The 16062-nt window shown below is 41.6% G+C and overlaps 1 protein-coding gene across 2 annotated transcripts in view; it reads left to right on the top strand.

Annotated features, from left to right (window-relative positions):
• RNF31 (ring finger protein 31) overlaps nucleotides 1-16062 on the top strand; it is a 1258066-nt gene that overhangs the window by 545241 nt on the left and 696763 nt on the right. For both annotated transcript variants that reach the window (XM_044058825.1, XM_044058826.1), the window contains exon 10: nucleotides 9319-9582. In XM_044058825.1, coding sequence (XP_043914760.1) covers nucleotides 9319-9582 — 264 coding nt within the window. The remainder of the gene's footprint in view (nucleotides 1-9318; nucleotides 9583-16062) is intronic.

Below are 16062 nucleotides of genomic sequence, written 5' to 3'. Positions count from 1 at the left end.
CAGTAAGAGTGAAAGGGAAGGTCTACAAGAGGCTAGTGAGACCAGCTATGTTATATGGGTTGGAGACAGTGGCATTGACAAAAAGACAGGAGTTAGAGCTGGATGTGGCAGAGTTAAAGATGTTAAGATTTGCACTGGGTGTGACGAGGGTGGGCAGGATTAGGAATAAGTTTATTAGAGGGTCAGCCCGGGTTGGAAGGTTTGGAGACAAAGCCAGAGAGGCAAGATTACGTTGGTTTGGACATGTGCTGAGGAGGGATGCTGAGTATATTGGGAAAAAGATGCTAAGGATAAAGCTACCAGGTAACAGGAAAAGAGGAAGGCCTAAGATAAGGTTTATGGATGTGGTGAGAGAGGACATGCAGGTGGTTGGTGTGACAGAGCAAGATTCAGAGGACAGGAAGAAATGGAAACAGATGATCTGACTATGACCCCCTAAGGAACAGCTGAAAGACATAATGGTAAATGGTGTGTACCATTGTTGTTAAATTTTTTTTCCCCTTCTTTTTCCCTAAAAAAATCTTTATTTTTCTCCTCTTCTCCTGTCAGTGTGTGTGTGTGTCTGTGTGTGTGTGTGTGTGTGTGTGTGTGTGTGTGTGTGTGTGTGTGTGTGTGTACCTCCTAACATGGCAGAAAAGTCTGAGGGGACTTATGGCTTTAAGAGGTGTGATAGAAAGTTACCAAATTCTGCTGGACACTCACTTTGTGTATACTGCTTATGCCGGGTGTATCTTCAGGAAGACTATACCATACGTCATGGCTTTAGCCACTGGGCTCTCATAGGAGTGTAAAAATAAGTTAATTTTGAAAGACCTGATCAAGTCTGATTTCGATGAGGCCATATCTGGTTAGTCCTGTTCAAAGACCGATATTACATCCCCTTCTTCCTTGTCTTCCTCTTCTAAACAGGAGGGAGCTAAAAAGAGGAGCTGATCAGCACTGATAACCTCGTCAGCTGCACCACCGAAAAATGAGAAAATCTTCCCTGCTTCCCTTAGTGTCTGCGTAACCGACCAGAGAGTTGCTTCAAACTTTGGTAAAAATGTCAGGACTGATTGTTTCGGCACCCAAGTCCAAAGCAGACAAAATTTCTGAATCACCTCACTTTCTAGTTCCATTGGCTTCGGAACTGAAGGAGTTCCTTTTTAAACAATTGCCTCAGACAAGATGTTCTCCAACACTGGACCCTTTTCATGACCGGCCTCCAAGCCCTTTCTTGAAGAAGCCCCATTCCCCATCTGTCACCTCCATCTGTTCTACCAAGAGCCTTACAGAATCAGATGTTTTGAGGCTAGTGGATCAGCTCCTACTGGAGAAGGGTTTAACTACTACTTCAGTTCCTAGTCTCCCTAGCTCAGGAAACGTATCCATCCTTCCAACTGTTGTTCCTCCTCTGACTCCATCTGAGACTTCTGAGTTCCCGGCGCTGATGGTCCTGGTTTCAACTGTATTGGTGCCAATCAGATCTACATCTCCAGCACCGATAACCCTGAGCTCTTCAATTCTGTTGGAACCGGAGACCCCCCCGGGGCCGAAGCTTCGGTGTCGTTTCTGGGGAGCATGGTTCCACTCTATTATCGTAGCAGAGCATCAGCACACACAAGCTCGGTTTCAGAGGCAGCGTCTCTGGTGCGGGGTGTGATCATGGTCCCAAGGGAGTCTATCTCTGTTCTGGGCTGCCACCCCTCTATGGGGGGGGCTGCCTTCCAGGCCATGGAGAGGGCCTTGTCCATTGTGGACTCACAGTGTATACCATCTTTGTTGGTCCTATATCCCAGCCCTTCCTCTCACCCAGAGCTACCACCAGCCTCTGCCCTTGGACAAAGAGCACAAATGCCTCAAGATACGACAATGGTAGCTATGTCCTTTTCAGATACCTCTCTGGCACACCCACAAAAAAGGTTCCCCTGAAGAAAAAGTGCAAGAGGAAACACTTGGTCACCCCTGAAGAGTCTTACACAGAAGATACCAATTTTGATGAAAGAGAAGGTTCCCAAAGGTCTCCTGGAAGATGACTTATTTGGAGAAATCTTGGAATTCCTGAAGCAGAGGGGTGGCTGGACTTACCTCCAGCCTTCCTCCGAGTAATCGGTATACCTGCAGGCCTTCCATGCCCAACCTTCTATCTCTTTAATCCCACTACCCACTGGCGATCAAATTAAATTAATTGCTCAGTAGGCTTGGAAGATTCCTGATACCATCGAGCCAATCCCCAAGAGACCAGACCACATTTTATCAGCTCCAGAGGATCAGAAGCATTGGTATTCCAGTAGATGCCATGGTGGTTGCAGCTGCCACTAAAAAGGAACTTGTAGATGAGAGTCCTACTATCCATTCTCCTAACAAGGAGTCTAGGATGATGGATAGATTTGGGAAGCGTGTATATGCTTCACTGACCTTTGCATTTAGGTCCTTGTACTGTATGGCACACTTTACCTGACTCCAATGAGATGTAAGGAAACTGTCAGATACTCTGACAGGAGCCATAGCTGAAAGAGTGCAGGACAAAGTAGCTTCCCAGTTAACAGTCCTGGATTCAATATGTAATTAGTCTGTGACTCTCATTGTGCACGCAATTGAAGGGATGGACTAGGGCAGCGAGATCTGGCGTAGCCATCAGGAGACGCACCTGGATGCACTTTTGTGAGTTGGCAGAGCCATTTAAGTCTTCTTTCTTCAGTGCTTCGTTTAACAGATCATCCTTTTTGGCTCCAAAGTTAAAGCGACCCTTGCCAGATGGGAGAAAGATGGGAAGACCCTTTCTGCCATAGTTACGCTTTTCTACTCTTCAATGGCCTTACTCCATGAACACCAGTAGGAAGCTGTGGTTCAAAAAGTCCCAAGGCCCTTTTCAGGACTGACATGGTGACGACTTCCCCCAGGGCAGAGGGGGGAATTACAATGGAAGACGCCATCCTAGAGCAGAGGTAGACCGCAAAAATCAGGGTTCCAGGGAATCATTCCTTGGTAACTCTTTCCAGTGCTCCTGAATGGAGGCCTGATTGCCACCCTCTGGAAACATTTGGGGGATGAATATCCCTGCACCTCCCTGCCTGGCTGAAAATAACCACTGACAATTGCATGCAGAAAATCATAAACAGAGGTTATAATATTCCCTTTTCAAATTATCCCAATCAACCAAAAGAGAATCCCAGACATTCCACCCAGTCATAGGGATGCAGCAGTTTTAGAAATACAAAAAACTGCTCGACAAACAGTCATCCCAATAGTCCCACCAGATCAGATAGGATCTGGCATTTACTCAAGATTCTTTTTAGTGCCAAAGAAAACAGGGGACTGGAGACTGATCTTGGATCTCAGTCAGTTGAACAAGTCGATTCAACAAACCAAATTCTGGATGGTCATGACTCAGTTTATACTTCCATTCTTAGGAAAAGATGATTGGATGTGGTCAGTAGATCTTCAGGATGTGTATTATCACATAAAAATAGACAAATGCTCCATAAGATTTCTGCGCTTCCGGCTGGGAGCCAGTCATTATTAGTTCCGAGCCCTGCCCTTTGGTCTCACTACAGCTCTCAGGGTGCTCAGCAAATGCATGGTAGTGATAGCAGCTCACTTCAGACTGCAGGGATTCCAGGTGTTTCCATATCTAGACGACTGGCTCATTCCTGCAACCACCAGGCATCTGCTGCTGGAGGCAAAGGACTACATTCTTCAAACTTGCTCCTCACAGGGGATCACAGTAAACTATGAAAAATCCCATCTGGAGCCAACTCAGCATTTAGAGTTCATAGGAGCGGTGATGGATTCAAGCACCTGTATTGCTTCCCTTCCTCAAGAAAAACTTTAGGGAATAAAATTCCAAGTCAGCCAGATTATTCACAACAGAACAGTGACTGCAAGAGTATTATTACAGGCTGTAGGATCTATGGCGGCCACCAGCACTTTAGTTCCCCTAGCGAGGTACCACATGCGAATTCTACAATGGCTCTTAGCGTCACAGTGGTCATACCTGAATCATCCCATGTCTCATCAAGTTCTGATCACCAATTTATGCATGAAGGACTTGAGTTGGTGACTTCATTTCAACGAGATTCTATTAGGCCATCCATTTCGTCCTCCTCCTCCCCAAGCCATTGTGACCATAGATGCATCCCGAATAGGGTGGGAGGGCATTATCTGGGAAAGACAGTCCAAGTACTTTGTCCCAGTTAGAGGCCAATTTGCACATTAGTATTCTAGAGATGAGGGCAGTGCTTCTTGCTTTGCAAGCGTTCCAAGAAGCCCTCCCCTGTGGAATGATTGCGATCCAGACAGACAACATGTCAGTGGTTTGGTACATCAGCAAACAAGGGAGAACCGATTCTTATCCTCTCTAGCAGGAAGCACTCAGCGTATGCCAATGGGCAATTTCATCCAACCACTTTCTAATTGCAACACATACTCTGTGGAGCTCCAAAGTGATTGTGGGACAGATTTAGCAGGAGCATTGTGATGCCTCACTAGTGGTCTCTCAACCCTTTGGTGGCGGAAAGGATTTTCCGTCAATGGGCCAACCTTGCTTCGATCTCTTTGCATCCCCCTGAACAAAAAATGCAGCAACTACTTTGCCCTGATCTCCCCTCCAGGGGAGTCACCGAGAGATGCTGTCCTTCACGATTGGCCCCTCTGTTTACTGTACACCTTTCCCCCAGTTCCTCTCATTTCCCAGTTTCTGAAGAAAGCCAACAGGTCGAAGAACAGGATAACTCTCATTGCCCTTTTTTGGCCTCAACAAATATGGTTTCCCTTTCTTTGGCTTCATCTAATTCAGAAACCTTGGATGCTGGACCCAGTTGTCTCATCCAGATGGACTTACTCATCCTAATCTTCACAGTCTCAAGCTCACTGTGTGGCTTCTTCAGCTCCCATGATAACCAGGCACTCTAACCTCACTGCCCCAGTTCATTGAATTGTTCTAGCCTCCCAAACACCTTCAACTAGACAACTACTTAGCAGGAAGTGACAAAACTTTTCAAAATGGGCTACAGACAGTAATCTTGACCCATATTCTGCACCAGTTCATAAAGTTTTGGAATCTTTAGCATTGGTTTTCGATGCAGGGGCATCTTCTTCAACCACATGAATGCACCTAGCTGCAACTTCAAATTTTCATAACATTCTAGATAATTCAGCTCTAATGCCCCATAAGCTTTGTAAAGCTTTTCTGAAAGGAACTTTATTACTGAGACCTCCATTTAGGATCCTTCTACACTGTGGGACCTCAGTCCAGTGCTACAGTCTTTAATTAGTCCCCTGTTTGAACAGTCTGCAACTTGTGACTTGAAACATTTTTCATGGAAAACTTTATTTCTGATTGCTATTATCTCTGTTAGGAGAATATTGGAGTTACAAGCTTTATCTTGCAAACCTCCTTACCTGATTTTTCATAAGATCAGGGTGTCTGTGAGAATAAATTCCTCCCTTTTACCAAAAGTAGTATCTGACACTAATATAAACCAGGCTATACAACTTTCCAAGTTTTTCCCATATTTTCAAACAAAGGTGAATATTATCTGCATTTGCTGGATTTTCACAGACAATTACATTTTTACCTTCACAAAAGAATTCAGGAAATCTGATCAGCTGTTTATTTCTTTCTCTTCTGCTGCTCTGGGCAAACCAGTTTCTAAGGTTGCTTTGGCTAAATGGCTCAAGGACTGCATAATCTTCATCTATAACAAAATACCTTTTACTCATTACAAGGTAGACCTGGCTTCTAGGGGACAAGCATCATTTGGTTTGATGGTACTCAGGAATATACTTCCGTGAGACCTGCCAAGATTTTGGTAGCTGGGGACTCTGTCCCACTGTCAAGGATTAAGTGACAATGTTGCCATCTGTGTTGTCGACCTTCACTTATCTTTGACATCCCCACCCTCCTTCACCCTGTCCTTTTTGGGTTTCTTGATGGAACGGATTTATCCCACTAGAGATTAGTATCTCCTTATGAATACAAATATGATCTTGGATCTGTTATTTTTGGTCTGTCACTATCATATTCAAACTCGATCTGAGGTAATGCTGAGAGGAGCATTCTGGGTAAAGATAAGCTCAAGAGTTTTTGGAAGGCTTGAGCTAGAGTAATGGCCGAGTTGGCTCTGAGATATAGAACCAAAACCCACTGTCAAAGATATATGAAGATTGACAACACAGATGGAACATTACAGGAAGACATAACTTTTTTTTGTGCTGACCAGTTTGTGATTTGCATTTCTTTAGTAACCCTTATGGCTCTAGACATATGAACACTTATTTGAAATGTGAGGCTATAACTTGATTATGTCAAAAAGCTCAGGATGCAATCATTGGGAGTTGAGTGCAAACCTCCAGAGCTCCTTTGGAATGAATCCTGATACTGTCAGTGACTGCTTTGTAATTGACTTTAGGATAGTATCTGAATGTAATTGAGTTCTTAAAGGATGTGCCTGTCCTTAGGGTGAAAATGACAGCTTGGTGGTCAGACTTAACAAGTGAAGAAAAACAGGAGAGAGTACAGGCTGGAGATAAATTAGTAAGCACTGTACTGAAGATTTGTGCCCCTAGATTTCAACTACCCCACCATTAACTGGGAAAACTACCCATGTACTAACTCCTTCACTCGGTGCTTTCTAGAATTCATAAACTTCAGTGCCTTGGATCAACTTATCCACATCCCCACCCTGGGCAACAATATCCTAGACCTAGTCATTACCAACATGAGTTCCACAACTGAAGTCTACTCCTCGTTGGTCAGATCCAACCATAAGCTAATCACCATAGATATCCACATCCCGCCCCCACCCCCCCTTAAGGAAACCACTGTAAAAGAATTTCTCCAAAGCCAACTTCATGCTTCTTAAGACAGAAGTGGCAAACTTCACAACTTCCACGCAGATGGGCAACACAGTTATGACTGCAGAATCCTATACAAATCCACTCTGTAAGCACTTACACGAGTGCATGGATCGTGCTATCCCTAACAGAACCAAGACACTATCCTCCAAAAAAAGGAAGCCAATTTGGTGGTGCCCTGCTATAAACAAACTCTACAACAGAAGGAAGAAACTGTTGCAGAAGAAAGTAAAATCCTAAGAGTGGAGGAGCTCCCCTATCAGCCTCAGTAAGAAACCGAGATTCCTCATTAAATCCTCCAAAGCTAGCTATGAAAACAAGATTGCCAGTGATTCTAAGGGCAACCACAAAGCATTCTGTAGCTATGTCAAGAATCTCAATGGCAACACCCAGGTCTGCTCTGAGTTACAGCACAATGGCATGAAAATTACAGAACCAACCGATTCAGTGCTAAATTTACTCTCCCTCTCACCCCCTAAAGGGCCCATATCTATACCGGAAGAATGCAGAACCCCTGCAGTCACAACTGCGCAGGTAAAAACTGCACTCTCCAAAGCCAAGAACACAGCTCCCATGGGACTGGGCAACATCCCAGGCTGCGTTCTACACGAACTTCAGAATGAACTAGTCCCCTACCTAAGCACCATGTTCAGTCATAGCCTCACATCAGGCTTTGTACCCACTGAGTGGCACACAGCAACAGTTATACCACTGCACAAAGAGAAAGCCACCACGAACCCCGGGAACTATCGTCCTATTAGCCTGATGAGCCTGGTCTGCAAGGCCATGGAACGCATCATCATGGAACTTGTAAACAAAGACATAGGTAACCTCCAAACTCTGGACCCCACCCAGTTCAGGTTTGTGAAAGGCAGATCATGCCTCCTGATCCTGACTGACTTCTTTGAAACAGTCACCAAAGCCATAGACGAGGGCAAGGCAGTCCACACAGCCTATCATGACCTTGCCAAGGCTTTCGACACCATCCCCCATTCTGGAATTATAGATAAACTCACTAAACTGGGTATAAATCCATACGTTACAAGATGGGTTGCCAACTGGCTCACTGACTGAACCCACACTGTAAAAGTTGCAGATTCCAAATCTGACTTCAAACCAGTGACAAGTGGAGTACCACAGGATTCAGTCCTGGGTCCTCTCCTGTTTGGTATCTACTTCTCTGAAGTAACGGCTAGCACAGAGGGCCTCTGGTTGATGAAGTTTGCAGATGACTGCAAACTAGGTGCCATAGTTGAGTCCCCAAACAATGTGAACATCCTACAGAAAGGCCACACTGACACAGATGCCTGGTGTCAGAGCCATGGCCTCAAGCTGAATGCCAAAAAGTGTATTGTCATCCCCTTTGGTAAAAACTCTGTTCCCATGAACTATCACATAGGCGGCAGTCCACTTAATGCCGAAGGTGTGATGAGTCCTTGGGACTCAGGTGGACAGTAGTCTCTCCTTTGATAATCACATAGCCACAGTAGTCAGGAAATCCTTCTACGTGGCACACTTCATTACGAAAGGGTTCTCATCCAGAAAAAAAGAGGTCATTGTTCCCCTCTACTCGGCTCTCATTAGATCCATTATTGAGTGCAACTCCCCTTTTGGAATATACCTCACAAGACATCTGCCGCAGCTGGAAAGGCCACAGAGGTACCTCACAGAGAGGATTATGGGCCTCAAACAGATGTCCTACACTGACTGGCTCAAAAAACTCCAGCTTTACTCTGTAGCATATTGCCTACTCTGAGGTGTTCTCTGCCTAACATACCAAGATATGTCAAATCCAGAGCTGTTGGACATGCTACACCTAAAGAAATCCCAATCTCTCCGGGATACATGCTCTAGGGACCTAAACCTTGTCACCACAATAAATAGAACATGCTGGAGGGATAGATTGCCATCCCAGAGACTTCCCATACTCTGGAACAAGCTACCTATCTATGTCAAGCAAAGTTCCTCATTAGCACTCTTCAAGAAAAATCTTGATGAATGGATGAGAATTAGGAAATTTACCCCGGGGATCACTTCTGTGGCTCTGCTCAACAGGGCCACAGGAAAATAACTTTCTTGGGTGGCGAAAGCCAGAGAACCATGATGGCTAGGCTTAGATAGGCCCTAGGGCCGATAGCCTAGTACCTATCTATGAACCTAGTGGAGGGTGGGCTTGTCTGGTCAAGTGAACTGGAATTAGCAAAATCAATCTGTATATGTATTTGTTATTGCTGGTATATGTTTGCCAGTTAAGCTGTTCCATAAGGAGTATATTTAGTGTAATAGTTACTATTTTAAGCTGGTTTAAGTAAATTCCATGCTCAAAAGGGGTCTTAGAATGGGTTCTGTCATCTGCAATTATGTGACAGTCTTGCTAACATTAGAAGGACTTCCCTGAGCTTCAGGTTAGTAACTTTGTATGTTTGACAACAGAAGGGAAAATCTAATCACAGTGTTGATTTTTTTATTTTTCTCCTACAGAGCGGAGAAGAAAATGGCTCGTCTCCTGAAGAGGTATACTGTGCCTTTCTGTACTCCGGTACTGAGGTACCTGTTCAGTGGCTTCAGACAGAGCTTCCCAGTGTGCTAGAAGTCATTGTTGACCATGTGATCCAGAAGGGCCAAGTCATGCCAGAGAACACAGTGGGGAGGATAACGCAAGAGGAGGCACGACACTCCTGGCTAGCATGCAGTGGCAATGTTGAAGATGCTGTGCAGGAATGCATCAATATTCGAAAGAAGAAGGTAAATATTTTCATGAAATGTGATTAATGCAGTCAGCTATGTGTATTGAGATTTACTGACTCGAGAAGAGGAGAGGAAGTCCGCATTGCATGATGTCATTTTTTACATTTTCACTTAAAGCAGTTGTTTAGGTCATCTCAAAAACATAAACCTTAGCATGTTTCTTCCGCATACTCTGGGTAATGCTGTCAGTTTCTTAGTGTAGATGCTTTGCAGATTTTCTGCTGGAATTTGTACGAGTCTTGGCTGATCCCTGGAGCACATCATTTCTTTAGTCTTTGATTGCATTTGTTGGATAGGTTTGCATTATCAACAGTCGTACAGCGATAGTTCTCAAAACTAACCAAAGTCAGTTTTTCTCATTGTTGATTATATTGGACGCAGTGTAACACTGTCACATGTACATTGTGGGACTTGTTACAGTGCTGTATACATAAAATGAAGTTTTTGTTACACTACTGCATGAGTGATATGAAAGTTTTGTAGTGACGGTGTTGTACGCATAGCTTGGTGCTTGTACACACTGATATGGCACTTGTTGTGGCACTGTTCTTTGCATGACTTGAGACTTGTGACGTGTGTGCATGACATAGATCTTATTGCGACACTCCTTGTGTTTAACATGGAGCTAGCTGTCAGACTGCTCTGTCCATGACATGAGCTGTTGTAAGATTGCTGTTTACACAGCGCTGGTTTGCTCACTTTTCCGGTAGATGCTTTTGCTATGCATGTTTTTTCCTGTAAGAAGACATTGTAAGACCTCCACCCCAAGAAGAACGTAGTTTTGTGGTCTTCCCTTTTTCCAGTTGTTGCCAGCCAACAATAATATGTGGAAATACGACTGACATACAGGTTTGTGCTAGGCAATTTCAGGAGCTGGATTCATCTATTTTGTGCAGTGATTAAATATGAAAGCATAACAAAAATGTGCAAAATAAACCTATATCAAATAGGGAGTGCAGTGTGAATTTATACATTTGTTAAAGGAAGCATTATCTTACAATAGCCAGACATTATGTACTGAATTCTTTAAGTGGAAGTGCTGTTACATACTTTAGTATTAATGAGATACATCTGCCTGTATTAAGTATCTGTTATTCAGGTCTGAGTATGCAGGATCAGTTGTTGGAAGGAAGAGGTGCTTCTTGGGTAAGATTAACATATTCAGACATCCTAATTAAACTGTATAGAATAGGATAATTCATTAGGAGGATAGACACATGTTAAGTGGGATGAGTATCCATGTTACAAGAAGTAGATGGTGGGTACTTAAAGACAGACCTAAGTTAAATGTGAGATATTGTTGTAATTCAGTGGCAGGGATAGACTTAGAGAAAGTAGGAGACAGGATTGAGTAATTCTATGGGGAGGACAGACCTGTGCAATAAGGAAGGGATTGTGGATGATTTGCAACAAGGCTAAACTCAAAGTGGTACAGTTTTGCTCAATACTCTGAGAGGCGTGGAAAGCATAAAAGTGTGAGATACAAGCTTTTCATCAAAAGAGGTGAAAATTATTTTATTTAAATTCTGCTTAAATATTTTAAGGTTCACTTTTTGTTCAAGTTTTTGCCAAAAAAGTTATCTGTTTGCATTTTGCTTAGTTTGTTCTGTGACCTTAGTTTTGCAGTTTTCTTTGCAGATGTGGGAAGATTATTACTGACATATTTTAGCATTGTTTATACATTATACTGCACTTATATGCCCATAAGTAAAATTACATGTAAAAGGTAGCTTTTTGCATTTTGAACCCAGTCTGGGGCCACAGTCAGTCTTGTAACTTCATTCACAGTTGTGGCTGGACTATGATCTGTTACCAGATTGGAGCTTCATTTAGTCATTTATTAGAGCATTACTGGTAAATTTCTGCATAGTTTAGTGCCTTAGTCTGTGATGGGATTGCAGTAGTGGCAGTATTGTGAATTCTGCTCCAGGATTTGTGCTTCAGTTCCTTTTATAGCTGTATATACCTGTTTAAAGTTACATTCTAGTACTCTGGTGCCTTAGTATGCTCCCTTAGTGCTCCCTATCCATACTTTATTATATCACCTTCTTTGAAAACATTTTATTTATTTATTTATTTCCAGTTTGATAACCGGGGAAGTCCACTGGGCCCGAAAGCCCGTTTTCAGTGGAGGCCCGGGGAGAAAAGCTCCATGATAATACATTACACACAAAAACACAGCAGAACAGATCTAAACTAATACACCCAAAAACACACTCTGTTCTAATAGCATAATACTTTAACAATTTCCAAACAAGAATGAGGTGCATTGGGCACTATACATAAGAAAAAGATATATTAGTGCAACTGTGAATGTTACAAGAACAAAACCTTCATCTCCAGCAAACTTTACCTTCCTCTTTTTTCAACACCCTTAATCATAGTCACATAACCTGTTCCTCTAACTTTCTACTACCAAAATACCACAGAACAACTCATGTAACAGTCCACTTAAACAAAAAGAATCTTTATAACTCACCAAAGATCCTTAAACTAAAATTGTATTCCCAACACGATCTCCTCCTACACTGAGATGTTCATCCTAACCCTGGTCCAAATACCAACATTAATTTTAACCTAAATAATATTAGTTCACCTATACCATCATCATGTACTAAAACAACCAACTCCCTCCTTATAGCTCACCTTAATATTAGAAGTATAAATAACAAAACTCACCACCTCCATTCACTCCTGGACCTACACTCATTTGATATTCCATGTCTTACAGAAACTTTGCTAAAACCCTCTACTCTAGACCAGGAAATTACCCCTCCTGGCTATAACATACTTAGATGTGACCGTATAAAGAAAAAAGGTGGAGGTTTAGCCATTATCTATAAATCTAATCTCCAAGTCACCCTCTATAATGAACTTCCATCACTAGACTCCAAAACCGAAATATTATCTATCAAACTTCAAATTAACAACAACAAATCAATCTATCTTATTTGTATGTATCTTCCCCCTGGAAATAATACTCATAAACTAGAAAACTTACTTAGCTTAATTTCAAACCAACTACACCAGGAAACCATAATACTTGGCGACTTCAACATTGATTGGTTAACCTGTTCATCCCAGCATCCTGCTAACCATATAAATATCTTTGGGTTCTCTCAACTAATAACCACTCCAACTAGAATCCATAAACCTAATAAGAAAAAAACAACTCTTGACTGGATCCTTATTAATAACCACCCTAGCATTTACACTCCAGGAACTCTTCCTGATAATATTAGTGACCATATGCTCACATATGTAATTAGACAAAAATTGCATATCCCAACTACCCATAAACTCAAGACATCCCGCTCAAACAAATTCTTCAACCCTGATAAGTTCCTGACTGAACTGAAAGCATGTGACTGGTCTCCACTGACTCACCTTGAACTTAATGAAGGAGTGACCTACTTTAACACGAATTTTCTACAAATCCTTGACTATCATGCTCCCATTCGCTCTACTAGAATAAGATCCAAATCAGCACCATGGCTAACTAAACAAACTAAGCAAAAAAATGATCCTTAGAAATAAAATTTGGGCTAAATGGAGAGCTACCAAATGTACATCTGATCACCTACTCTTTAAACAACTAAGAAATGCCACTAAGAAAGATACTCTTACAGACAAAAAGGAATTCTATCTTTACCTTCAACAACGCAGTCAACAAACCCCCCAAAAATTCTGGGCAGGTATTAATAAACTTCTGAAACCAGGACATTCAACTACTCCTACCCCTTCAGGCTTTAACAACAACAATTCCACCCAGATCCCAGAAGCCTTCAACAAGTATTTTACAGAAGCCATTCAAACCCTAGCTAATTCATTACCAACATCTAATGCTACCTTACCAAATACCTCTAAAACCTTACCTAATTCCTTTCATATTCAACCTGTCGCTACATCTCTTATTTATAAGCTTCTCAAGAAACTTAAACCTTGCACCCCATCCGCTGACCAACTCCCGTCAGAATACCTACAAATTGCTTCAGAAGCTATAGACTACCCCATATCCATACTTATTAACAGGACTATCTCTGAAGGAAAAATCCCCACCTTATGGAAAATATCTCATATTATTCCTCTACATAAAGGGGGCTCCTCTACTGAGTTCTCTAACTTTCGCCCTATTGCCTTACTCTCCCCATTAGCTAAAATAATGGAAAGATGCATACACAAACAAATTCTTAACTACCTTCTACAAAACAAACTTCTAGCCGATTGTCAACATGGTTTCAGACCTTCCCACAGCACTACAACTGCTCTTCTTTCCTTCTCTGACTCCATAAATAATAATAGGAACAATAATCTTTTCTCCTCAGCACTATTCCTAGACCTGTCAAAAGCTTTTGACATGGTTAACCGTAATACACTTCTTGACAGACTAAATGTCTATTCTCTTGGCACACAAGCACATCAGTGGTTCAAGAGATATCTCCAAAAAAGGCAACAAGCAGTGCTTTGGGACAATAACCTATCATCCTTACTACCAGTAAACATTGGGGTTCCACAAGGCTCAATCTTAGGCCCCCTTCTCCTTTCATTATTTATCAATGACCTTCACTTGAATATACCTCAAGCCAGCTGCATTCAATATGCTGATGATTCGACTTTAATCTGTGCTGCTAAGAATGTTTCCTCCCTCCAGTCCCTCACCCAAACAGTCTTCCAAAATGTAGAAAAATGGTTTATGGAACACTCTCTCCTTCTCAACCCCCAAAAAACAAAACTTCTTCACTTTACTCCTACTCCTAAATCTCCCACACCTTTCTTCACTGTCTCCTCTAATAATGCTACCTGTATTAACCCAGATATAACCACTCGACTACTAGGTGTAACTATTGATAACCGTCTTAATTTTGATGACCATATTAACACCACCATTAAATCAGTTAACAAAAAAATTGGTACCCTCTACAGAATTAAACCCTTCCTTACCCCAGCAGCTAGAAAAAACATTGCCCAGACCCACCTGATCTCCACCCTTTTCTATGCCTCTGCTATATATACTAACTTATCTAAAACCAACCTTACCAAACTCTCTACCTATTACAATAGTATAACTAGATTCATTACTGCTACTCCCTTCAGAACGCACCACTGTCTCAACCTAAAGCAACTAAATTGGTTAGAGCTTAATAACCACTTACTCTATCAACAATTACTCATCATTCATAAGACCCTTTATTATCCTGATGAAACCCCTAGCCTTACTAAACTGATTTCACCTTATAAAAACCTAGCCACACTATGCTCTGCTAAAAAACTCCTAGTAGCCTTGACTAAATCTTACAATAAAGCTGGGGACTCCTTATTCTCAAATACTGTCGGAAAAATCTGGAATCAACTCCCTCATGAAATAACTAACCTTGACTCTACGTCTCTTTTCAAAATACATATCAAAGAACATCTTAAAACTCAGTGGCTATGTCCTTGTGCTAACCCCGACTGAAATCCCTACTCCCCACCCCCCTCCTCTGACTGAGCTTCTAAACAACATATTAAATTGTTTATAGTTATTTCTTAGATACTGACTCTACCAGACATTTTTTTTCTCCTCCCCTTCATGCTATTCAATCTAGTGTTTTGATTATCTGTTTTTATTAATCTAATTTTTAGTATGTACACCCCTGCTAATTTTTATTTTTAATTGGTTGTTTTTTTGTAAATTAGTTTTTTGCTAGTTTATTTTTTTAAATTCTTACATAAGTCTACCCTTGTACTTATTTATGCATATCTTTGTTTTTTTTTTTATGGTTAAAGTATTTTTTTTACTTCTTGTATTGGAACTTTTCTCCCCGGGCCTCTACCGAAAAAGGATACATGTCCAGCTAGACTAGCCCGGTCAGCAAATGTAAAATAAATGAAATAAATAGTATGTGGTGGGATTGCAATAGAGAAGGTATTGTGTATTCTGCTCCAGGATGTGTGCTTCAGTGCTTTTATAGCTGTAGATACCAGTTGCATTCCAGTGCCTTTCTGTTTACCTTGCTACTGGTTTCTCCCCTTTTCTCTTAGTCTGCCCCAGTCCCTACTGAGACATTAAAGTAAAAGTTTCTGAAATTCTAACCACGGGACTTGAGCTCCAGTATTAGATTTATTTGATTGGATCCCTCTCTAGCAGGTCTGCTGTATTTAGTATAGGGCTACATCCACCCTTTTATTCAAGACTTTGAGAGATGTGGAAAACCCCAAAGTGTGAAATACAAGCTTCTGTGAAGAGGGAAGAAAGCAAAACTTTTATTTAAATTCTGCTTAAATATTTTAAGTTGCTCTTATAGTGATCTGTGTGGTGCTACATTTTTTAACTTCTCTGCTTTTTGTCTATGTTTAGCCAAAAAAGTTATCTGTTTGTATTTTGTTTAGTTTGTTTTGGATCTTAGTCTTGTCACTTCATTAGCAGTTGTGGGAAGATTGTGTATTACTACAATATTTTACCATTGTTTATACATTGTACTGCACTTCTATTTCCAT

Source organism: Protopterus annectens, chromosome 16.part0, assembly GCF_019279795.1.
Source record: "Protopterus annectens isolate FY-2018-M chromosome 16.part0, PAN1.0, whole genome shotgun sequence".
NCBI lineage: Eukaryota > Metazoa > Chordata > Ceratodontiformes > Protopteridae > Protopterus > Protopterus annectens.
The sequence above is the reverse complement of the archived record's forward strand: the minus strand, read 5'-3'. Positions and strand labels throughout refer to the sequence as shown.